This window comes from Phalangium opilio, unplaced genomic scaffold (genome assembly GCF_054372755.1).
Source record: "Phalangium opilio isolate 3A_F unplaced genomic scaffold, DU_Popi_V2 ptg000073l_1, whole genome shotgun sequence".
Lineage (NCBI taxonomy): Eukaryota > Metazoa > Arthropoda > Arachnida > Opiliones > Phalangiidae > Phalangium > Phalangium opilio.
The window spans coordinates 168,027-188,288 of record NW_028324183.1 but is presented as its reverse complement, the minus strand read 5'-3'; the positions used below and the strand labels follow the sequence as shown (position 1 = coordinate 188,288).

Below are 20,262 nucleotides of genomic sequence, written 5' to 3'. Positions count from 1 at the left end.
TTGTGGCCGAGTGGTCGAAGACGCTGGTTTAAGGCAACATTGTCTTCGGGGGGCGTTGGTTCGAATCCCACCTCTATCAGTCCATTTTATTTTCTAGCATTAATAATATGAATCTTTTGCTTATTAGTCTGAGGTGACGTTTGTTTCTGGGTCGATGAGCCGAGTGGTCTAAGGCGCTGGTTTTAGGCACCAGTCTCTTCGGGGGCGTGGATTCGAAACCCAGCTCTATCAGCCTATTTTGTTTTCTAAGATTAAAAATATGAAGCTTTTGATTTATAGACTGAGTTTGCTATTGCTGTGAGGTAGAGTGGCCGTGTGGTCTAAGGCGCTGGTTTTAGGCACCAGTCTCTTTGGGGGCGTGGGTTCGAATCCCACCTCTATCAGCCAATTTTGTTTTCTAGGATTAATAATATGAAGCTTTTGCTTAATAGACTGAGTTTGATATTGCTTTCAGGTAGAGTGGCCGAGTGGTCTGAGGCGCTGGTTTTAGGCACCAGACTCTTCGGGGGCGTGGGTTCGAATCCCACCTCTATCAGCCAATTTTGTTTTCTAGGATTAATAATATGAAGCTCTTTCTTATTAGTCTGAGGTGACCTTTGTTTCCAAGTAGAGTGGCCGAGTGGTCTAATTCGATGGTTTTAGGCACCAGTCTCTTCGGGGGCGAGGGTTCGAATCCCACCTCTATCAGCTTGTTTTGTTTTCTTCGATTAATAATATGAACCATTTGCTTATTAGTATGAGGTGACTGTTGTTTCCAGGTAGAGTGGCCGAGCGGTCTAAGGCGCTGGTTTTAGGCACCAGTCTCTTCGGGGGCGTGGGTTCGAATCCCACCTCTATCAGCCAATTTTGTTTTCTAAGACAAATAATATGAAGCTTTTACTTAATAGACTGAGTTTGCTATTGCTCTCAGGTAGAGTGGCCGAGTGGTCTGAGGCACTGGTTTTAGGCACCAGACTCTTCGGGGGCGTGGATTCGAAACCCACCTCTATCAGCCTATTTTGTTTTCTAAGAATAAAAATATGAAGCCTTTGCTTAATAGACTTAGTTTGCTATTGCTTTCAGGTAGAGTGGCCGAGTGGTCTAAGACGCTGTTTTTAGGCACCTTTGCCTTCGGAGGGCGTGGGGTCGAATCCCACCTCTATCAGTCCATTTTGTTTTCTAACATTAATAATATGAATCTTTTGCTTATTAGTCTGAGGTGACGTTTGTTTCTAGGTAGAGTGGCCGAGTGGTTTAAGGCGCTGATTTTTGGCACCAGTCTGTTCGGGGCGTGGGATCGAATCCCACCTCTATCAGCTTGTTTTGTTTACTTCGATTAATAATATGACCAATTTGCTTATTAGTATAAGGTGAATTTTGTTCAAGGTAGAGTGGCCGAGCGGTCTAAGGCGCTGGTTTTAGGCACCAGTCTCTTCGGGGGCGAGGGTTCGAATCCCACCTCTATCAGCCTATTTTGTTTTCTAGGATTAATAATATGAAGCTCTTTCTTATTAGTCTGAGGTGACCTTTGTTACCAGGTAGAGTGGCCGAGTGGTCTAAGGCGCTGGTTTTAGGCACCAGTCTCTTCGGGGGCGTGGGTTTGAATCCCACCTCTATCAGCCTATTTTGTTTTCTAAGACTAATAATATGAAGCTTTTGCTTAATAGACTGAGTTTGGTATTGCTCTCAGGTAGAGTGGCCGAGTGGTCTAAGACGCTGTTTTAAGGCACCTTTGTCTTCGGAGGGCGTGGGGTCGAATCCCAACTCTATCAGTCCATTTTGTTTTCTAACATTAATAATATGAATCTTTTGCTTATTAGTCTGAGGTGACGGTTGTTTCTAGGTAGAGTGGCCGAGTGGTCTAAGGCGCTGGTTTTAGGCACCAGTCTCTTCGGGGGCGTGGATTCGAATCCCACCTCCATCAGCGTATGTTGTTTTCTAAGATTAATAATATGAAGCTTTTGCTTATAAGTCTGAGATGACTTCTAATTCCCAGTTAGAGTGGCCGAATGGTTTAAGGCGGTGACTTTTGGCACCAGTCTGTTCGGAGCGTGGGATCGAATCCAACCCCTATCAGCTTGTTTTGTATTCTTCGAATAATAATACGAACCATTTGCTTATTAGTCTGAGGTGACGTTTGTTTTCAGGTTGAGTGGCCGAGTGGTCTAAGGCGCTGGTTTTAGGCACCAGTCTCTTCGGGGGCGTGGGATCGAATCCCACCTTTGTCAGCCTATTTTCTTTTCTAAGATTAATAATATGAAGCTTTTGCTTAATAGACTGAGTTTGCTAATGCTCTCAGGTAGAGTGGACGAGTGGTCTGAGGCGCTGGTTTTAGGCACCAGTCACTTCCGGGGCGTGGGTTCAAATCCCACCTCTATCAGCCTATTTTTTTTTCTAGGATTAATAATATGAAGCTTTTTCTTATTAGTCTGAGGTGACCTTTGTTTCCAGGTAGAGTGGCCGAGTGGTCTAAGACGGTGGTTTAAGGCACCATTTTCTTCGGGGGGCGTTGGTTCGAATCCCACCTCTATCAGCCTATTTTGTTTTCTAAGATTAATAATATGAATCTTTTGCTTATTAGTCTGAGGTGACCTTTGTTTCCAGGTAGAGTGGCCGAGTGGTCTAAGGCGCTGGTTTTAGGCACCAGTCTGTTCGGGGCGTGGGATTGAATCCCACCTCTATCAGCTTGTTTTGTTTACTTCGATTAATAATTTGAACCATTTGCTTATTAGTCTGAGGTGACGTATGTTTCTAGGTAGAGTGGCCGAGTGTTCTAAGGTGCTGGTTTTTGGCACCAGTCTCTTCGGGGGCGTGGATTCGAATCCCACCTCTATCTGCCTATTTTGTTTTCTAAGATTAATAATATGAAGCTTTTGCTTAATAGACTGAGTTTGCTATTGCTGTCAGGTAGAGTGGCCGAGCGGTCTAAGGCGCTGGTTTTAGGCACCAGTCTCTTCGGGGGCGTGGGTTCGAATCCCACATCTATCAGCTTGTTTTGTTTTCTAAGATTAAAAATATGAAGCCTTTGTTAATAGACTTAGTTTGGTATTGCTTTCAGGTAGTGTGACCGAGTGGTCTGAGACGCTGTTTTAAGGCACCTTTGCCTTCGGAGGGCGTGGGGTCGAATCCCACCTCTATCAGTCCATTTTGTTTTCTAACATTAATAATATGAATCTTTTGCTTATTAGTCTGAGGTGACGTTTGTTTCTAGGTAGAGTGGCCGAGTGGTTTAAGGCGCTGATTTTTGGCACCAGTCTGTTCGGGGCGTGGGATCGAATCCCACCTCTATCAGCTTGTTTTGTTTACTTCGATTAATAATATGACCTATTTGCTTATTAGTATGAGGTGACTGTTGTTTCCAGGTAGAGTGGCCGAGCGGTCTAAGGCGCTGGTTTTAGGCACCAGTCTCTTCGGGGGCGTGGGTTCGAATCCCACCTCTATCAGCCAATTTTGTTTTCTAAGACTAATAATATGAAGCTTTTACTTAATAGACTGAGTTTGCTATTGCTCTCAGGTAGAGTGGCCGAGTGGTCTGAGGCACTGGTTTTAGGCACCAGACTCTTCGGGGGCGTGGATTCGAAACCCACCTCTATCAGCCTATTTTGTTTTCTAAGAATAAAAATATGAAGCCTTTGCTTAATAGACTTAGTTTGCTATTGCTCTCAGGAAGAGTGGCCGAGTGGTCTAAGACGCTGTTTTAAGGCACCTTTGCCTTCGGAGGGCGTGGGGTCGAATCCCACCTCTATCAGTCCATTTTGTTTTCTAACATTAATAATATGAATCTTTTGCCTATTAGTCTGAGGTGACGTTTGTTTCTAGGTAGAGTGGCCGAGTGGTTTAAGGCGCTGATTTTTGGCACCAGTCTGTTCGGGGCGTGGGATCGAATCCCACCTCTATCAGCTTGTTTTGTTTACTTCGATTAATAATATGACCTATTTGCTTATTAGTATGAGGTGACTGTTGTTTCCAGGTAGAGTGGCCGAGCGGTCTAAGGCGCTGGTTTTAGGCACCAGTCTCTTCGGGGGCGTGGGTTCGAATCCCACCTCTATCAGCCAATTTTGTTTTCTAAGACTAATAATATGAAGCTTTTACTTAATAGACTGAGTTTGCTATTGCTCTCAGGTAGAGTGGCCGAGTGGTCTGAGGCACTGGTTTTAGGCACCAGACTCTTCGGGGGCGTGGATTCGAAACCCACCTCTATCAGCCTATTTTGTTTTCTAAGAATAAAAATATGAAGCCTTTGCTTAATAGACTTAGTTTGCTATTGCTCTCAGGAAGAGTGGCCGAGTGGTCTAAGACGCTGTTTTAAGGCACCTTTGCCTTCGGAGGGCGTGGGGTCGAATCCCACCTCTATCAGTCCATTTTGTTTTCTAACATTAATAATATGAATCTTTTGCCTATTAGTCTGAGGTGACGTTTGTTTCTAGGTAGAGTGGCCGAGTGGTTTAAGGCGCTGATTTTTGGCACCAGTCTGTTCGGGGCGTGGGATCGAATCCCACCTCTATCAGCTTGTTTTGTTTACTTCGATTAATAATATGACCTATTTGCTTATTAGTATAAGGTGAATTTTGTTCAAGGTAGAGTGGCCGAGCGGTCTAAGGCGCTGGTTTTAGGCACCAGTCTCTTCGGGGGCGAGGGTTCGAATCCCACCTCTATCAGCCTATTTTGTTTTCTAGGATTAATAATATGAAGCTCTTTCTTATTAGTCTGAGGTGACCTTTGTTACCAGGTAGAGTGGCCGAGTGTTCTAAGGCGCTGGTTTTTGGCACCAGTCTCTTCGGGGGCGTGGATTCGAATCCCACCTCTATCTGCCTATTTTGTTTTCTAAGATTAATAATATGAAGCTTTTGCTTAATAGACTGAGTTTGCTATTGCTGTCAGGTAGAGTGGCCGAGCGGTCTAAGGCGCTGGTTTTAGGCACCAGTCTCTTCGGGGGCGTGGGTTCGAATCCCACATCTATCAGCTTGTTTTGTTTTCTAAGATTAAAAATATGAAGCCTTTGTTAATAGACTTAGTTTGGTATTGCTTTCAGGTAGTGTGACCGAGTGGTCTGAGACGCTGTTTTAAGGCACCTTTGCCTTCGGAGGGCGTGGGGTCGAATCCCACCTCTATCAGTCCATTTTGTTTTCTAACATTAATAATATGAATCTTTTGCTTATTAGTCTGAGGTGACGTTTGTTTCTAGGTAGAGTGGCCGAGTGGTTTAAGGCGCTGATTTTTGGCACCAGTCTGTTCGGGGCGTGGGATCGAATCCCACCTCTATCAGCTTGTTTTGTTTACTTCGATTAATAATATGACCTATTTGCTTATTAGTATGAGGTGACTGTTGTTTCCAGGTAGAGTGGCCGAGCGGTCTAAGGCGCTGGTTTTAGGCACCAGTCTCTTCGGGGGCGTGGGTTCGAATCCCACCTCTATCAGCCAATTTTGTTTTCTAAGACTAATAATATGAAGCTTTTACTTAATAGACTGAGTTTGCTATTGCTCTCAGGTAGAGTGGCCGAGTGGTCTGAGGCACTGGTTTTAGGCACCAGACTCTTCGGGGGCGTGGATTCGAAACCCACCTCTATCAGCCTATTTTGTTTTCTAAGAATAAAAATATGAAGCCTTTGCTTAATAGACTTAGTTTGCTATTGCTCTCAGGAAGAGTGGCCGAGTGGTCTAAGACGCTGTTTTAAGGCACCTTTGCCTTCGGAGGGCGTGGGGTCGAATCCCACCTCTATCAGTCCATTTTGTTTTCTAACATTAATAATATGAATCTTTTGCCTATTAGTCTGAGGTGACGTTTGTTTCTAGGTAGAGTGGCCGAGTGGTTTAAGGCGCTGATTTTTGGCACCAGTCTGTTCGGGGCGTGGGATCGAATCCCACCTCTATCAGCTTGTTTTGTTTACTTCGATTAATAATATGACCTATTTGCTTATTAGTATAAGGTGAATTTTGTTCAAGGTAGAGTGGCCGAGCGGTCTAAGGCGCTGGTTTTAGGCACCAGTCTCTTCGGGGGCGAGGGTTCGAATTCCACCTCTATCAGCCTATTTTGTTTTCTAGGATTAATAATATGAAGCTCTTTCTTATTAGTCTGAGGTGACCTTTGTTACCAGGTAGAGTGGCCGAGTGGTCTAAGGCGCTGGTTTTAGGCACCAGTCTCTTCGGGGGCGTGGGTTCGAATCCCACCTCTATCAGCCTATTTTGTTTTCTAAGACTAATAATATGAAGCTTTTGCTTAATAGACTGAGTTTGGTATTGCTCTCAGGTAGAGTGGCCGAGTGGTCTAAGACGCTGTTTTAAGGCACCTTTGTCTTCGGAGGGCGTGGGGTCGAATCCCAACTCTATCAGTCCATTTTGTTTTCTAACATTAATAATATGAATCTTTTGCTTATTAGTCTGAGGTGACGTTTGTTTCTAGGTAGAGTGGCCGAGTGGTCTAAGGCGCTGGGTTTAGGCACCAGTCTCTTCGGGGGCGTGGATTCGAATCCCACCTCCATCAGCGTATGTTGTTTTCTAAGATTAATAATATGAAGCTTTTGCTTATAAGTCTGAGATGACTTCTAATTCCCAGTTAGAGTGGCCGAATGGTTTAAGGCGGTGACTTTTGGCACCAGTCTGTTCGGAGCGTGGGATCGAATCCAACCCCTATCAGCTTGTTTTGTATTCTTCGAATAATAATACGAACCATTTGCTTATTAGTCTGAGGTGACGTTTGTTTTCAGGTTGAGTGGCCGAGTGGTCTAAGGCGCTGGTTTTAGGCACCAGTCTCTTCGGGGGCGTGGGATCGAATCCCACCTTTGTCAGCCTATTTTCTTTTCTAAGATTAATAATATGAAGCTTTTGCTTAATAGACTGAGTTTGCTAATGCTCTCAGGTAGAGTGGACGAGTGGTCTGAGGCGCTGGTTTTAGGCACCAGTCACTTCGGGGGCGTGGGTTCAAATCCCACCTCAATCAGCTTATTTTTTTTTCTAGGATTAATAATATGAAGCTTTTTCTTATTAGTCTGTGGTGTCTATTGTTTCCAGGTAGCGTGGCCGAGTGGTCTAAGACGCTGGTTTAAGGCACCATTTTCTTCGGTGGGCGTTGGTTCGAATCCCACCTCTATCAGCCTATTTTGTTTTCTAAGATTAATAATATGAATCTTTTGCTTATTAGTCTGAGGTGACCTTTGTTTCCAGGTAGAGTGGCCGAGTGGTCTAAGGCGCTGGTTTTAGGCACCAGTCTGTTCGGGGCGTGGGATTGAATCCCACCTCTATCAGCTTGTTTTGTTTACTTCGATTAATAATATGAACCATTTGCTTATTAGTCTGAGGTGACGTATGTTTCTAGTTTGAGTGGCCGAGTGTTCTAAGGCGCTGGTTTTTGGCACCAGTCTCTTCGGGGGCGTGGATTCGAATCCCACCTCTATCTGCCTATTTTGTTTTCTAAGATTAATAATATGAAGCTTTTGCTTAATAGACTGAGTTTGCTATTGCTGTCAGGTAGAGTGGCCGAGCGGTCTAAGGCGCTGGTTTTAGGCACCAGTCTCTTCGGGGGCGTGGGTTCGAATCCCACATCTATCAGCTTGTTTTGTTTTCTAAGATTAAAAATATGAAGCCTTTGTTAATAGACTTAGTTTGGTATTGCTTTCAGGTAGTGTGACCAAGTGGTCTGAGACGCTGTTTTAAGGCACCTTTGTCTTCGGAGGGCGTGGGTTCGAATCCCACCTCTATCAGTCCATTTTGTTTTCTAACATTAATAAAATGAATCTTTTGCTTAATAGTCTGAGGTGACGTTTGTTTCTTGGTCTACGGCGCTGTTTTTAGGCACCAGTCTCTTCGGGGGCGTGGATTCGAATCCCACCTCTATCAGCGTATTATGTTTTCTAGGATTAATAATATGAAGCTTTTGCTTATAAGTCTGAGATGACTTCTGATTCCCAGTTAGAGTGGCCGAGTGGTTTAAGGCGGTGACTTTTGGCACCAGTCTGTTCGGGGCGTGGGATCGAATCCAACCCCTATCAGCTTGTTTTGATTTCTTCGATTAATAATATGAACCATTTGCTTATTAGTCTGAGGTGACGTTTGTTTTCAGGTAGAGTGGCCGAGTGGTCTAAGGCGCTGGTTTTAGGCACCAGTCTCTTCGGGGGCGTGGGATCGAATCCCACCTTTGTCAGCCTATTTTCTTTTCTAAGATTAATAATATGAAGCTTTTGCTTAATAGACTGAGTTTGCTATTGCTCTCAGGTAGAGTGGCCGAGTGGTCTAAGGCGCTGGTTTTAGGCACCAGTCTCTTCGGGGGCGTGGGTTCAAATCCCACCTCTATCAGCCTATTTTTTTTCTAGGATTAATAATATGAAGCCTTTGCTTAATAGACTTACTTTGCTATTGCTTTCAGGTAGAGTGGCCGAGTGGTCTAAGACGCTGTTTTAAGGCACCTTTGTCTTCGGAGGGCGTGGGGTCGAATCCCACCTCTATCAGTCCATTTTGTTTTCTAACATTAATAAAATGAATCTTTTGCTTATTAGTCTGAGGTGACGTTTGTTTCTTGGTCTACGGCGCTGGTTTTAGGCACCAGTCTCTTCGGGGGCGTGGATTCGAATCCCACCTCTATCAGCGTATTATGTTTTCTAGGATTAATAATATGAAGCTTTTGCTTATAAGTCTGAGATGACTTCTGATTCCCAGTTAGAGTGGCCGAGTGGTTTAAGGCTGTGACTTTTGGCACCAGTCTGTTCGGGGCGTGGGATCGAATCCAACCCCTATCAGCTTGTTTTGTTTTCTTCGATTAATAATATGAACCATTTGCTTATTAGTCTGAGGTGACGTTTGTTTTCAGGTAGAGTGGCCGAGTGGTCTAAGGCGCTGGTTTTAGGCACCAGTCTCTTCGGGGGCGTGGGTTCGAATCCCACCTCTATCAGCTTGTTTTGTTTTCTTCGATTAATAATATGAACCATTTGCTTATTAGTCTGAGGTGACTTGTCTTTCCAGGTAGAGTGGCCGAGTCGTCTAAGAGGCTGGTTTTAGGCACCAGTCTCTTCGGGGGCGTAGGATTGAATCCCACCCTTGTCAGCCTATTTTCTTTTCTATTTTGTTTTCTAGGATTAATGATATGAAGCTTTTTCTTATTAGTCTGTGGTGTCTATTGTATCCAGGTAGAGTGGCCGAGTGGTCTAAGGCGCTGGTTTTAGGCACCAGTCTCTTCGGGGGCGTGGGTTCGAATCCCACCTCTATCAGCTTGTTTTGTTTTCTTCGATTAATAATATGAATCTTTTGCTTATTAGTATGAGGTGACTTTTGTTTCCAGGTAGAGTGGCCGAGTGGTCTAAGGCGCGGGTTTTAGGCACCAGTCTCTTCGGGGACGTGGATTCGAATCCCACCTCTATCAGCCAATTTTGTTTTCTAAGATTAAAAATATGAAGCCTTTGCTTAATAGACTTAGTTTGCTGTTGCTTTTAGGTAGAGTGGCCGAGTGGTCTGAGGCGCTGGTTTTAGGCACCAGTCTCTTCGGGGGCGTGGGTTCGAATCCCACCTTTATCAGTTTATTTTGTTTTCTAGGATTAATAATATGAAGCTTTTGCTTATAAGTCTGAGAAGACTTTTGATTCCCAGTTAGAGTTGCCGAATGGTTTAAGGAGCTGATATTTGGCACCAGTCTGTTCGGTTCGTGGGATCGAATCCCACCTCTATCTGCTTGTTTTGTTTACTTCGATTAATAATATGACCCATTTGCTTATTAGTATGAGGAGAAGTTTGTTCAAGGTAGAGTGGCCGAGCGGGCAAAGGCGCTGGTTTTTGGCACCAGTCTCTTCGGGAGCGTGGGTTCGAATCCCACCTCTATCAGCCATTTTGTTTTCTAAGATTAATAATTTGAAGCTTTTGCTTAATAGACTGAGTTTGCTAGTGCTTTCCGGTAGAGTGGCTGAGTGGTCTGAGGCGCTGGTTTTAGGCACCAGTCTCTTCGGGGGCGTGGGTTCAAATCCCACGTCTATCAGCCTATTTTGTTTTCTAGGATTAATGATATGAAGCTTTTTCTTATTAGTCTATGGTGTCTATTGTATCCAGGTAGAGTGGCCGAGTGGTCTAAGACGCTGTTTTAAGGCATCTTTCTCTTCGGAGGGCGTTGGGTCGAATCCCACCTCCATCAGTCCATTTTGTTTTCTAACATTAATAATATGAATCTTTTGCTTATTAGTCTGAGGTGACGTTTGTTTCTAGGTAGAGTGGCCGAGTGGTCTAAGGCGCTTGTTTTAGGCACCAGTCTCTTCGGGCGCGTGGATTCGAATCCCACCTCTATCAGCCCATTTTGTTTTCTAAGATTAATAATATGAAGCTTTTGCTTATTAGTCTGAGGTGACGTTTGTTTCTAGCTAGAGTGGCCGAGTGTTCTAAGGCGCTGGTTTTAGGCACCAGTCTCTTCGGGGCCGTGGATTCGAATCCCACCTCTATCAGCCGATTTTGTTTTCTAGGATTAATAATATGAAGCTCTTTTTTATTAGTCTGAGGTGACCCTTGTTTCCAGGTAGAGTGGCCGAGTGGTCTAAGGCGCTGGTTTTAGGCACCAGACTCTTCGGGGGCATGGGTTCGAATCCCACCTCTATCACCCTATTTTGTTTTCTAGGATTAATAATATGAAGCTCTTTCTTATTAGTCTAAGGTGACCTTTGTTTCCAGGTAGAGTGGCCGAGTGGTCTAAGGCGCTAGTTTTAGGCACCAGTCTGTTCGGGGCGTGGGATCGAATCCCACCTCTATCAGCTTGTTTTGTTTACTTCGATTAATAATATGAACCATTTGCTTATTAGTCTGAGGTGACGTTTGATTCTAGCTAGAGTGGCCGAGTGTTCTAAGGCGCTGGTTTTAGGCACCAGTCTCTTCGGGGGCGTGGATTCGAATCCCACCTCTATCAGCCTATTTTGTTTTCTAAGATTAATAATATGAAGGTTTTTCTTAAGGCCCCTTCTGAGAATAAAAAAACAAGCTGGTCGAAAATTCACTCAAAAACTACTTTAACCAAAATCATATTTTCACGTCGATGATCGTTATGAAAAGCTATAAGAATTTTACCCAATGAAGAAAACAAATGTCTCTTTCGTATAAAACAATCGACTTGCGATTTAATGGGTTAGTTGTTTTATAAATTAATTATATAGTGTTCAAACTTGAAAATTTTCCGTTGGAAACATCTCCTACGGAAGCAGATTTTCCAACATTCGAAGACGAAGAAAGCATTGCCGCACATAAATCGCAGATGGCCTTAGAAATGAAAAAATCCGAGATTGACTGGGTCTTAATCGACTCCAAAATGGATAAAACAATGAGTGACAGAAGGGAAGTAATTGGAAAGAGTAGTTTGTCTGGAGTACTAAATGAGTATCCTGCACTTTCTGATATGAGACAAGTAAGTAAAAAATGTCAAACATAACTATTATTATACACGGGTGTGAAGTAATTTAGAAAATTAAAGAAATTTACGGAGATAAACCACGTGTAATTAGAGTTAAATAATAATTTATTTAAAACATCCAAATTAAAAATGAGACGTTTCGAGCCTAGAACCAGCCGTGGCCGTATTAGTATCCCTCCAGTACGTTATGGACAAGACCTTTACCAAAACGATTTCAATAAAAGAAAAAAATATTGAGAATAATAAAGAGAACAGATAATTATGTATTGTAAGACTATTTTATGGAAAAGGAAGATGTTATAATGTATACTTTTTATTAATTATTTAAACAGTAGGCCAGTCTATTTTCTACTCTCTTATCTTATCTGTTGTGTATTTAAGTGAGACACATTTACATTGGGTAAAACTACTTTTATTTACATTTATGGCTAGTTATATTTTACAATTACTACTACTACTACAATTATTACTAATTGCTTCTACTGTCAAGATCCCAAGTGATCCCCCGTTATTCCCGCCGACGCTTATATATGTATAAGTCTTGTTTTTATCTACTTTATCGCATCTTATCTAGCTCTATTATTGGCCTACTAGATACACAACATTACTTTCCCCTCTTTTTGAAAATGATTTGTGGGAACTCTATCTCATATGTCAGCGGTTCTTTTCGCCTTTATGTTGAAATCTCCCACAAAAACTGTTGGAACAGAGGCATCATATCTAATATCGAATAACGGATTAAAATCCTCAATCACTAATCTTAAACTCGCTCCGGGCGATTTGTATAACAACCAAACACTCTGTAGAAAATAGATTAAAAAACTAGTAATCGGAAAAAATAGATTTTAGGCCTAAAGTGTTTTAGTATAGCTTAAAAAACCAATGTTAAAATATATGCGATAAGATAAGAGATTGTAACCGAACTGTAATTTAAGATTCGAAGTTTTTGATAAGCTAGTCTTGATTTTGTCTTGATTTTGTCTTGATTTTGTCTTGATTTTGTCTTGATTTTGTCTTGATTTTGTCTTGATTTTAACTTGAACTTATTTATAACGATTGACTTCGGTCCGTAAATAAACTTGATTTTAACTTAAAATTCAGTATCGTTATTTTCTCAAATTATTACATGGTGCCGAAACCCGGGAACTTAGAAGGCTAGTTATAAAGTAACGGACTAGAATAAGGATTAAGAAATTTCGAGAACCTTTCGGACGTACTGAATTTAAATGGCGGAATCAACGGCGAGACAATTCGAGCGAAATAAGAAGAAACGGACAGTCCATAGGCAACAGTTGTCGAAGTTAATTAACAAGATAGAGAAAATCATTGACGACGAACAGGAAACCTCGACGGAGATCTTAGACGGCCTTTTGGAACAAATTGCCGCTAAAGACAAGGTACTAAAGGATTTGAATGCCATTATCGAAAACGAACTCGATGACGAAGAACTAGAATCGGACATACTGGCATCTGAAGTATATGAAACAGACGTTATCAAGACTAAGGCGAAGATTAAATGGAACCTTCAACCGGAAGCTCGCAGTAGACGAAGACTAAGTAGCACGGCAAGTAGTGACACAGTTTTGGGTAATGAAGATGTAAGACGACCCGTCGCGAGGACAAGACTCCCTAAGCTGGAACTTGGAAAGTTTTATGGAGAAGTAAGCCAGTGGATGCAGTTCTGGCCGCAGTTCGAAGTTGCAATCCATAAAGACGAATCACTGGGAAGCATTGACAAGTTCGTGTACCTGAAATCTTATCTTGGAGGAACGGCTCTTAACTCTATAACAGGATTAACCTTGAGCGAAGAAAATTATTTTTTGGCAATCAAGAACCTCAAGGAGCGATTTGGAATGAAGGATGTTATCCGAAACACACACACTAACAGACTTCTAGACATGTCCTCGGTAAGAAGATCATCGGACTTAGCTGCGCTTCGAAGGTTGTACGACCATTGCGAGATCGAAGTCAGAAGTCTCATAAATTTGGGTGAAGCCACTGGAAAGTACGCGGGAGTAATTAGCTCTATTATCCTGAAGTTAGTTCCACCGGATATCGCTTTGGAATACTGCAGGCAAAAACCATCATCAGAAGAGGCTGAGGACGTCAATCAATTGTTGGCATTCATACGTCACGAAGTGGAGAGTAGGGAAAGGTCCTTGTCTTACACAAGATCTGTACGAAGACTCCACGAACCAGAAGAAACTCGAAGAAATAATAGACCTCCAGATCACAAGCCATTCAAGACTGGTAATAAGTTTGATTACCCACCGAGATTCAAACCACCATCAGAACATTCTGCAGCTGCTTTACACACTCTCTCAAAAACACCCGAAACCTGCATGTTCTGCGAAGAAGCCACACACCGCTCGGAGAACTGCGAGAAATATCAGACGGTCGAAAAACGGAAAACCATTTTACTCAAGAAAGGCCGTTGCTATGTCTGCGTTTCTGGTAGACATCTGGCAAGGGATTGCAGGGTTAAACTCGCTTGTTCGCACTGCCAAAAAAGACATCACATATCTGTCTGTGGCCAAAGGGACGGTAATAATGAAGACACAACAAAAGACATGACGGTACAACTCTCAGCATCATCCTGTACCCGAAGAGCGAATACTATCTTACTCCAAACGGCCGTAGTAAGACTTCAGAACGGAACAAGGGAGAAATTAATACGAGTACTTCTAGACGGAGGCAGCCAACGTACGTTCATCAAACGCAGTACCTCCCATGATCTCAACTTTCCCGTTGTTGGAGAAGAACTTCTTCAAGTCCATGTGTTTGGAAACGAAAGCCCCAAACCCATGCATTGTCGAAGGGTGGAAGTCACGATCAAGAGTCTTTATAATGAAAAAGTTATAAAGCTGGAAGCAGTAGAGTCTGAAGAAATCACTACGGCAAAAATCGAAGTACCTGGAAATGTCATAGGAAAGGAAATTGGACAAAGGAGACTACGGTTCGCGGATCAAATACCAAATGGCGAAGATTGCAGTGATGAAATTCACATCCTCATTGGTACAGAGTATTATTGGAGCCTTCTAAACGGAAACATTGAACGGCTGAACGAGAACTTGGTATCTATTGAGAGCGAATTTGGTTGGTTGATACACGGTCCTGTATCTATACTGAGTATGCAAGTTTCGTCGGGATTATCTACTACATTAATCACTAATGTCGTAAGTCAAGAAGAAGAACTCAATAAAATTCTTCGGTCGCATTGGGAAATCGAGTCCTTGGGCATAGTGGAAAGTGGAAATCAATCATCCATGGAACATCAAGAAGCTTTACGGAAGTTCGAACAAGGAATTCAATTCGTAAACCAACGATATCAAGTTTCACTACCTTGGAGAGATGAACACCTTGAACTTACCAGCAATTATTCTGGAGCAAAAAGGAGATTCTTGAGTTTAACGAGAAGATTTTGTCGGGATCCTTTGCTATATAGCAATTACCAGTCAATCATCCAAGAATATGAAGATAAAGGTATCATCAAAGAAGTCACAATCTCAGGAAACGATTCAAGAACACCAAGACTATTCTACCTTCCTCACCAACCGGTGATTAAAAGTGAAAGGACGACCACTAAAGTCCGAATAGTTTTTGATGGCTCAGCTCACGATGTTGGAAATCCTTCCTTAAACGAATGCCTCTTATCCGGTCCAAACTTGAACCCTGACCTGTTAGACGTGCTTGTGAGGTTTCGGAAGTACAAGGTTGCATATATGTCGGACGTTGCACAAGCCTTTTTGCAAATTTCACTAAAACAGGAAGACCGAAACTCAGTCAGATTCTTATGGTCAAGGAACCCATTAATGCCAGAGAAGGATATGGAAATCAAAACCTACTGTTTTACAAGAGTACTTTTTGGCCTGACATCTAGTCCATTCCTACTGTCTGCCACCGTAAGATATCATGTGAAGAAATATGAAGGTCAATATGAAACTACTTGCAAGAAGCTGAACGAAGATTTATACGTGGACGACCTCATATCCGGAGCTCATAGCGATAACGACGCATTCGAAGAATCTAAACAAGCCAAGGCAATCCTAAAGGACGCCAATATGTCGCTTAGAAAATGGCAAAGCAACTCGAGAGACCTTGAAGATCGATGGAGGAAGGAAGGATGGATTGAACCGACAACAGAAGATATTTCCTTTGCTTCACCTTGCGCTTTGAAGGTTTTGGGTCTCTCATGGGATAAGAAAAAGGACGTTTTCTTCTTTAAGGTCGAAGGCCTTTTGGAGTATATATCATCACTTAAAGATACAAAGAGGTGCATACTTAGCGCCTCCGCCAGAATCTTCGACCCACTTGGCCTCGTAATGCCCTTCACGATAACTGTCAAGATCTTGTTCCAAGCCATTTGGGAGAAAGGGTGCTCTTGGGACGAAGAATTGCCATCCGAGTTAACTCGTCGTTGGAAATCATGGTGCAGCGATTTGCCGACCTTAAATGAACTTACAATCCCTAGGAGTTACTTACCATCTAGCGCTTCATTTTTGGAAGTTTCGGTTCAACTTCACTGCTTCACTGACGCAAGTCAAAGGGCTTACGGAGCGTGTTTATATGTGCGAAGTATGTCAAAGGATGGATTGATCACTGTTAGCCTCATTGGATCCCGAAGCCGTGTGGCCCCTATCAAACAACTTACAATTCCGAGACTCGAATTAATGGGCGCCCTTGTTGGTGCTAGATTCACTCATCGTATACGAAATAACTTTAAGGACAAGAACCCAAAAATATACTACTGGAGTGACTCGGATATCACAATTCATTGGATTAAAGGCCAAGCCAGTCGTTGGAAGCCATTCGTAAATAATCGAGTCGTCGAGATTCAACAACTGAGCGAGCCACAATCATGGAATCATTGTCCAGGCCTTGAAAATCCAGCAGACTATCTCAGCAGAGGACAAGCAGCCAATGAACTGACAAGGAACCGCAATTGGTGGAGAGGACCTTCATGGCTCAGCCTGCCTGAAATTTACTGGCCAAAAAACACACCAGTAATTGAAGAAGATGACGTACGCGAAGAATTAAGAGCCAAGCAAACAACGACTGCTCAAAATCTTTGCAACGTTAGAAAATTCGAACCCATGTTTACACTTGAAAACTTCAGTGCCATTTCAAGGGTTCTAAGAGTCACTGCTTGGGTCATGAGATACGTCTCTAATCTGAAGAAAACTCCTGAAACAAGAACTTTCGGAGTCCTAACCGCCGAAGAATTGAAAACCTCAGAACTATATTGGATCAGATTAACCCAACAGCAGAGCTTTCCCGAAGAACTAAATAGCCTAAAACTCAAACAGAGATTAGCAGAAAACTCAACTATTTTGAAGTATAACCCAATTCTCGATGACGATGGAATAATCAGAATTGGGGGACGCCTACAATGTTCTACATTTTCTTATGATGAAAAACATCCCATCATATTACCCGACGGACATAAATTTTCGTTGTTGCAAATCGATTACGCCCACGAAAAAGTATTACATCTGGGAACATCTTCCACCATGGCCAAAATTCGGAAAAGGTTTTGGATCTTAAAGGCCAGACAGCAAGTTAAGAAGAGAATCGGTAGATGTCTCATATGTAAGAAGCTCAGGGTTAAACCGACTAAAGAAGAGACCGCACCATTACCAGCTGACCGAGTTCGACAAGCGGAACCGTTTGAAGTCACAGGTCTTGACTTTGCAGGACCTATATTTACCAAAGGCGCAAATGAAAGACAAAAATCTTATATAGCGTTATTCACTTGTGGAGTCACGCGAGCGTTGCATCTTGAGATGGTGTCGGACCTGTCGACTAAGTCGTTCCTCCTGGCTTTTCGAAGGTTTATCTCCCGAAGAGGAATGATCAAAGTAGTCTACAGCGACAATGCATTGACATTCAAACGAGCAGATCGAGAATTGCAGTTGCTGTGGAAACGAATTAATAATGATGAAGTGAAGGAGTTCTTCGGACAACAAGGAGTTGTCTGGAAGTACATTGTAGAACGCGCCGCATGGTGGGGCGGGTTCTACGAGCGTTTAGTCAGATCCACGAAATCCTGTCTAAAGAAGATACTCGGCCGATCGTTCTTATCATTCGAGGAATTGACGACAGTTTTAACGGAAGTAGAAGCAGTTCTAAATTCTCGTCCAATAACTTATGTTGGCGAAGAGTACGACGAAGAACCACTAACGCCAAGTCACTTTCTCACTGGTCACCGTGTAACCTCCTTGCCTCCTGATCCCAAGTTGAATAGCAAGGAATTGAAGGATGAATTAAGGCGGCGATGGAAACTTCAACAACGGCTACTTGATCATTTCTGGAAGCGGTGGCGGAAGGAGTATATATTGGAATTGAGATCCGCCCATCAAGTATCCCAAAAGACTTCTTCACTCAACGTCAAACCAGGAGAATTGGCCTTACTAAAGGATGACAACCTTCCTCGACATATGTGGAAGATGGTTCGCATCGAAGAAGTATTCGAAGGTCGAGATGGGAAACTACGTTCGTGCTCCATTCGGCTCCCATCACAAGTCATTCTCAAAAGACCAATTGACCTGATATGTCCTCTGGAGATCAATTAAAGATGGACTCACTAATTCGCCATCGGCGGGGAGATTGTAGAAAATAGATTAAAAAACTAGTAATCGGAAAAAATAGATTTTAGGCCTAAAGTGTTTTAGTATAGCTTAAAAAACCAATGTTAAAATATATGCGATAAGATAAGAGATTGTAACCGAACTGTAATTTAAGATTCGAAGTTTTTGATAAGCTAGTCTTGATTTTGTCTTGATTTTGTCTTGATTTTGTCTTGATTTTGTCTTGATTTTGTCTTGATTTTAACTTGAACTTATTTATAACGATTGACTTCGGTCCGTAAATAAACTTGATTTTAACTTAAAATTCAGTATCGTTATTTTCTCAAATTATTACACACTCATCGGTTCTTTTTCAATGGAAACATCTAACCAACAGCGTCCCACATGCGAATTTCTGAAAGGTCTATCGGTTCGCAAAACCCTATTTTCCAAATCGTTAACTACATTTTCTGGTGTATCTTTTAAATAAATGGAAGAACCAAAATCAATTCTACGTGCCGTTCTTGGCAGATAATTACCGCCCACTTCCTTAAAGGATGGCACACGAAACTCATCGGTTTCCTTCTTCCACGTTTCAACAAAGCATAATAAGTGGGCATTTCTTATTACGGTACTGTCTGCTAAAATATCTTCCAAATGTGCGTTTAAGGACTGCACATTATGAACATAAATGTAAACTTGTTCGTTCAAGAACGGTAATACAATACTCTTCGTATCTCGCAATCTTTGAAGTTCCAATTCTACTTGATTGTTTTTAGGAGCATTAGGAACTTGAAATTTACCCTCAATATACAAAAGGAGGCGTTTCTAGCCCTACTACAAGCAACGTATAAATGAGTTCTCTCTAATTTCTTTCTGGGATTACAATGCACTACTACAGACGAGTATGTATCGCCTTGACTCTTGTGTATCGTAATAGCCTCAAAAATTACCAAAGGAAACTGTCTCCTAGAGACTGAAACATTATTTTGCCTCCATTTTCTACTAAATGCCTTAAGAACATTCTCGACAGGAGTCTAAGTCCTGTTACAGTTATTCTGCTCGTACAATCCAAGACACTTTTGTCCCAAACACTTCCCAACATAAGCATCAGCAAACTCAATCCAAACCCTGAACGGAATTTGTTCCCCGAGCCTATTTTTACCGTACTCTATCTTCCTTAACCAACCTGTCGCACCATTCGTTAGTCCATCAGACGTATCGACATTGTTAGTCATCATATATCTCGCACCGCAGGCGAGTGTTAGTTCTTTAGGAAGACCATACGTATCAGACGTTGCTAACGTCTGAACGTGGGAAAGAATGTTACTTTTAACTTCGCTACTAAGATCACCATTTACAACATCTACTGAAATTGAAATGCACTTTTCCGTACTCAATTTTAATAGAGTCTCTTGGTTAAATTGGTTGACTTCAACGTTAGTAGGGAAAAGATGTATCGCTTCTTTTGGCGGTACAAGCTCTCTGTTTACTTCTAAACTTACGAATAAGTCAATATCATCCTGATTCATAGTTCCCACAGACATTCTATTCAAAGCTTCCGCAAACCTCTTATCATCTTTTTGCCTCATAATTTCTTCAAGTTCACTAAATAGGAATTCCTCCCATATTGGGTTACCAATTAAAGACGCATATGGATTGTCACTATCACTTTGACTTTGAAAAGCGAAATGATCGCGCACTGGTCTAAGTTGGTTAAAATCTCCAACTAACAGTACAGATACACCACCGAAATAATCTGGACAACCCATTATCTCTTGCAATCTCGCGTTAACTCGGTTAAAAACCTTGGCTCCAACCATTGATATTTCGTCAATAATTACCAATTTCACTTGACCATACATCAATCTACAATTGTGAAGAGTTTCACTTTCTAGCCTGGAAATATTCCCGGCAAATTGACTAACCGGTAGACAAAAGGTACTATGCAAAGTAGCGCCACCTATATTAAAGGCAGCCTTGCCGGTAGGTGCGCATCGCAAAACTTTAACTTCCGAGGAATTAGACCCTGGCTGCTTATTGTAAAAACTAGTAACAGCTTCAAATATGGCACTTATCAAAACGCTTTTTCCAACACCAGCGCCTCCTGTAACAAATAGCCGTAAAGGCGTTTCCTTGCATTTTAAATGATGCAGAACTTCGTAAAATATTTCTTTCTGTTTCACATTCAGTATTCTAACAAGTACATTGTACTCAGAATCATTGACTAACGTCACTGACGGAGCAATAGTTCTTTCCACATTACCATCAAGAATATCACGGGTAATATTTCCTATAGACTCCTGAACCGTATTTATTAGAAATTCAGAATCTTCAACAATTAAAGATCTA

The 20,262-nt window shown here is 42.2% G+C and overlaps 1 protein-coding gene and 34 non-coding genes across 35 annotated transcripts; all 35 read left to right on the top strand.

Moving 5' to 3' along the window:
- The first annotated feature begins 301 nt into the window (after positions 1 to 301).
- Positions 302 to 383, top strand: TRNAL-UAG (transfer RNA leucine (anticodon UAG)). The gene has a single exon. It is a non-coding gene; the product is annotated as a tRNA-Leu (tRNA).
- A 70-nt stretch (positions 384 to 453) lies between these two features.
- On the top strand, positions 454 to 535 carry TRNAL-UAG (transfer RNA leucine (anticodon UAG)). Its single transcript has one exon. It is a non-coding gene; the product is annotated as a tRNA-Leu (tRNA).
- Positions 536 to 757: 222 nt separating this feature from the next.
- Positions 758 to 839, top strand: TRNAL-UAG (transfer RNA leucine (anticodon UAG)). Its single transcript has one exon. It is a non-coding gene; the product is annotated as a tRNA-Leu (tRNA).
- Positions 840 to 1,214: 375 nt separating this feature from the next.
- Positions 1,215 to 1,295, top strand: TRNAQ-UUG (transfer RNA glutamine (anticodon UUG)). The gene has a single exon. It is a non-coding gene; the product is annotated as a tRNA-Gln (tRNA).
- A 69-nt stretch (positions 1,296 to 1,364) lies between these two features.
- On the top strand, positions 1,365 to 1,446 carry TRNAL-UAG (transfer RNA leucine (anticodon UAG)). The gene has a single exon. It is a non-coding gene; the product is annotated as a tRNA-Leu (tRNA).
- A 70-nt stretch (positions 1,447 to 1,516) lies between these two features.
- On the top strand, positions 1,517 to 1,598 carry TRNAL-UAG (transfer RNA leucine (anticodon UAG)). Its single transcript has one exon. It is a non-coding gene; the product is annotated as a tRNA-Leu (tRNA).
- A 223-nt stretch (positions 1,599 to 1,821) lies between these two features.
- TRNAL-UAG (transfer RNA leucine (anticodon UAG)) lies at positions 1,822 to 1,903 on the top strand. The gene has a single exon. It is a non-coding gene; the product is annotated as a tRNA-Leu (tRNA).
- A 222-nt stretch (positions 1,904 to 2,125) lies between these two features.
- On the top strand, positions 2,126 to 2,207 carry TRNAL-UAG (transfer RNA leucine (anticodon UAG)). The gene has a single exon. It is a non-coding gene; the product is annotated as a tRNA-Leu (tRNA).
- Positions 2,208 to 2,429: 222 nt separating this feature from the next.
- Positions 2,430 to 2,512, top strand: TRNAL-AAG (transfer RNA leucine (anticodon AAG)). Its single transcript has one exon. It is a non-coding gene; the product is annotated as a tRNA-Leu (tRNA).
- Positions 2,513 to 2,582: 70 nt separating this feature from the next.
- Positions 2,583 to 2,663, top strand: TRNAL-UAG (transfer RNA leucine (anticodon UAG)). The gene has a single exon. It is a non-coding gene; the product is annotated as a tRNA-Leu (tRNA).
- Positions 2,664 to 2,885: 222 nt separating this feature from the next.
- Positions 2,886 to 2,967, top strand: TRNAL-UAG (transfer RNA leucine (anticodon UAG)). The gene has a single exon. It is a non-coding gene; the product is annotated as a tRNA-Leu (tRNA).
- A 222-nt stretch (positions 2,968 to 3,189) lies between these two features.
- Positions 3,190 to 3,270, top strand: TRNAQ-UUG (transfer RNA glutamine (anticodon UUG)). The gene has a single exon. It is a non-coding gene; the product is annotated as a tRNA-Gln (tRNA).
- Positions 3,271 to 3,340: 70 nt separating this feature from the next.
- On the top strand, positions 3,341 to 3,422 carry TRNAL-UAG (transfer RNA leucine (anticodon UAG)). The gene has a single exon. It is a non-coding gene; the product is annotated as a tRNA-Leu (tRNA).
- A 375-nt stretch (positions 3,423 to 3,797) lies between these two features.
- On the top strand, positions 3,798 to 3,878 carry TRNAQ-UUG (transfer RNA glutamine (anticodon UUG)). The gene has a single exon. It is a non-coding gene; the product is annotated as a tRNA-Gln (tRNA).
- A 70-nt stretch (positions 3,879 to 3,948) lies between these two features.
- TRNAL-UAG (transfer RNA leucine (anticodon UAG)) lies at positions 3,949 to 4,030 on the top strand. Its single transcript has one exon. It is a non-coding gene; the product is annotated as a tRNA-Leu (tRNA).
- Positions 4,031 to 4,405: 375 nt separating this feature from the next.
- TRNAQ-UUG (transfer RNA glutamine (anticodon UUG)) lies at positions 4,406 to 4,486 on the top strand. Its single transcript has one exon. It is a non-coding gene; the product is annotated as a tRNA-Gln (tRNA).
- Positions 4,487 to 4,555: 69 nt separating this feature from the next.
- TRNAL-UAG (transfer RNA leucine (anticodon UAG)) lies at positions 4,556 to 4,637 on the top strand. Its single transcript has one exon. It is a non-coding gene; the product is annotated as a tRNA-Leu (tRNA).
- A 222-nt stretch (positions 4,638 to 4,859) lies between these two features.
- Positions 4,860 to 4,941, top strand: TRNAL-UAG (transfer RNA leucine (anticodon UAG)). Its single transcript has one exon. It is a non-coding gene; the product is annotated as a tRNA-Leu (tRNA).
- A 222-nt stretch (positions 4,942 to 5,163) lies between these two features.
- TRNAQ-UUG (transfer RNA glutamine (anticodon UUG)) lies at positions 5,164 to 5,244 on the top strand. The gene has a single exon. It is a non-coding gene; the product is annotated as a tRNA-Gln (tRNA).
- Positions 5,245 to 5,314: 70 nt separating this feature from the next.
- Positions 5,315 to 5,396, top strand: TRNAL-UAG (transfer RNA leucine (anticodon UAG)). The gene has a single exon. It is a non-coding gene; the product is annotated as a tRNA-Leu (tRNA).
- A 375-nt stretch (positions 5,397 to 5,771) lies between these two features.
- On the top strand, positions 5,772 to 5,852 carry TRNAQ-UUG (transfer RNA glutamine (anticodon UUG)). Its single transcript has one exon. It is a non-coding gene; the product is annotated as a tRNA-Gln (tRNA).
- Positions 5,853 to 6,073: 221 nt separating this feature from the next.
- On the top strand, positions 6,074 to 6,155 carry TRNAL-UAG (transfer RNA leucine (anticodon UAG)). Its single transcript has one exon. It is a non-coding gene; the product is annotated as a tRNA-Leu (tRNA).
- A 527-nt stretch (positions 6,156 to 6,682) lies between these two features.
- On the top strand, positions 6,683 to 6,764 carry TRNAL-UAG (transfer RNA leucine (anticodon UAG)). Its single transcript has one exon. It is a non-coding gene; the product is annotated as a tRNA-Leu (tRNA).
- Positions 6,765 to 7,139: 375 nt separating this feature from the next.
- Positions 7,140 to 7,220, top strand: TRNAL-UAG (transfer RNA leucine (anticodon UAG)). The gene has a single exon. It is a non-coding gene; the product is annotated as a tRNA-Leu (tRNA).
- Positions 7,221 to 7,442: 222 nt separating this feature from the next.
- On the top strand, positions 7,443 to 7,524 carry TRNAL-UAG (transfer RNA leucine (anticodon UAG)). Its single transcript has one exon. It is a non-coding gene; the product is annotated as a tRNA-Leu (tRNA).
- Positions 7,525 to 8,034: 510 nt separating this feature from the next.
- TRNAL-UAG (transfer RNA leucine (anticodon UAG)) lies at positions 8,035 to 8,116 on the top strand. Its single transcript has one exon. It is a non-coding gene; the product is annotated as a tRNA-Leu (tRNA).
- A 70-nt stretch (positions 8,117 to 8,186) lies between these two features.
- On the top strand, positions 8,187 to 8,268 carry TRNAL-UAG (transfer RNA leucine (anticodon UAG)). The gene has a single exon. It is a non-coding gene; the product is annotated as a tRNA-Leu (tRNA).
- A 510-nt stretch (positions 8,269 to 8,778) lies between these two features.
- On the top strand, positions 8,779 to 8,860 carry TRNAL-UAG (transfer RNA leucine (anticodon UAG)). The gene has a single exon. It is a non-coding gene; the product is annotated as a tRNA-Leu (tRNA).
- A 234-nt stretch (positions 8,861 to 9,094) lies between these two features.
- Positions 9,095 to 9,176, top strand: TRNAL-UAG (transfer RNA leucine (anticodon UAG)). The gene has a single exon. It is a non-coding gene; the product is annotated as a tRNA-Leu (tRNA).
- Positions 9,177 to 9,398: 222 nt separating this feature from the next.
- On the top strand, positions 9,399 to 9,480 carry TRNAL-UAG (transfer RNA leucine (anticodon UAG)). Its single transcript has one exon. It is a non-coding gene; the product is annotated as a tRNA-Leu (tRNA).
- Positions 9,481 to 9,701: 221 nt separating this feature from the next.
- Positions 9,702 to 9,783, top strand: TRNAQ-UUG (transfer RNA glutamine (anticodon UUG)). Its single transcript has one exon. It is a non-coding gene; the product is annotated as a tRNA-Gln (tRNA).
- A 69-nt stretch (positions 9,784 to 9,852) lies between these two features.
- Positions 9,853 to 9,934, top strand: TRNAL-UAG (transfer RNA leucine (anticodon UAG)). Its single transcript has one exon. It is a non-coding gene; the product is annotated as a tRNA-Leu (tRNA).
- Positions 9,935 to 10,461: 527 nt separating this feature from the next.
- Positions 10,462 to 10,543, top strand: TRNAL-UAG (transfer RNA leucine (anticodon UAG)). The gene has a single exon. It is a non-coding gene; the product is annotated as a tRNA-Leu (tRNA).
- Positions 10,544 to 10,613: 70 nt separating this feature from the next.
- Positions 10,614 to 10,694, top strand: TRNAL-UAG (transfer RNA leucine (anticodon UAG)). The gene has a single exon. It is a non-coding gene; the product is annotated as a tRNA-Leu (tRNA).
- Positions 10,695 to 12,570: 1,876 nt separating this feature from the next.
- LOC149658839 (uncharacterized) lies at positions 12,571 to 17,916 on the top strand. Its single transcript, XM_089844015.1, has one exon. The coding sequence runs from the start codon at positions 12,571 to 12,573 to the stop codon at positions 17,914 to 17,916; it is 5,346 nt and encodes a 1,781-aa protein (XP_089700141.1).
- Positions 17,917 to 20,262: the final 2,346 nt, after the last annotated feature.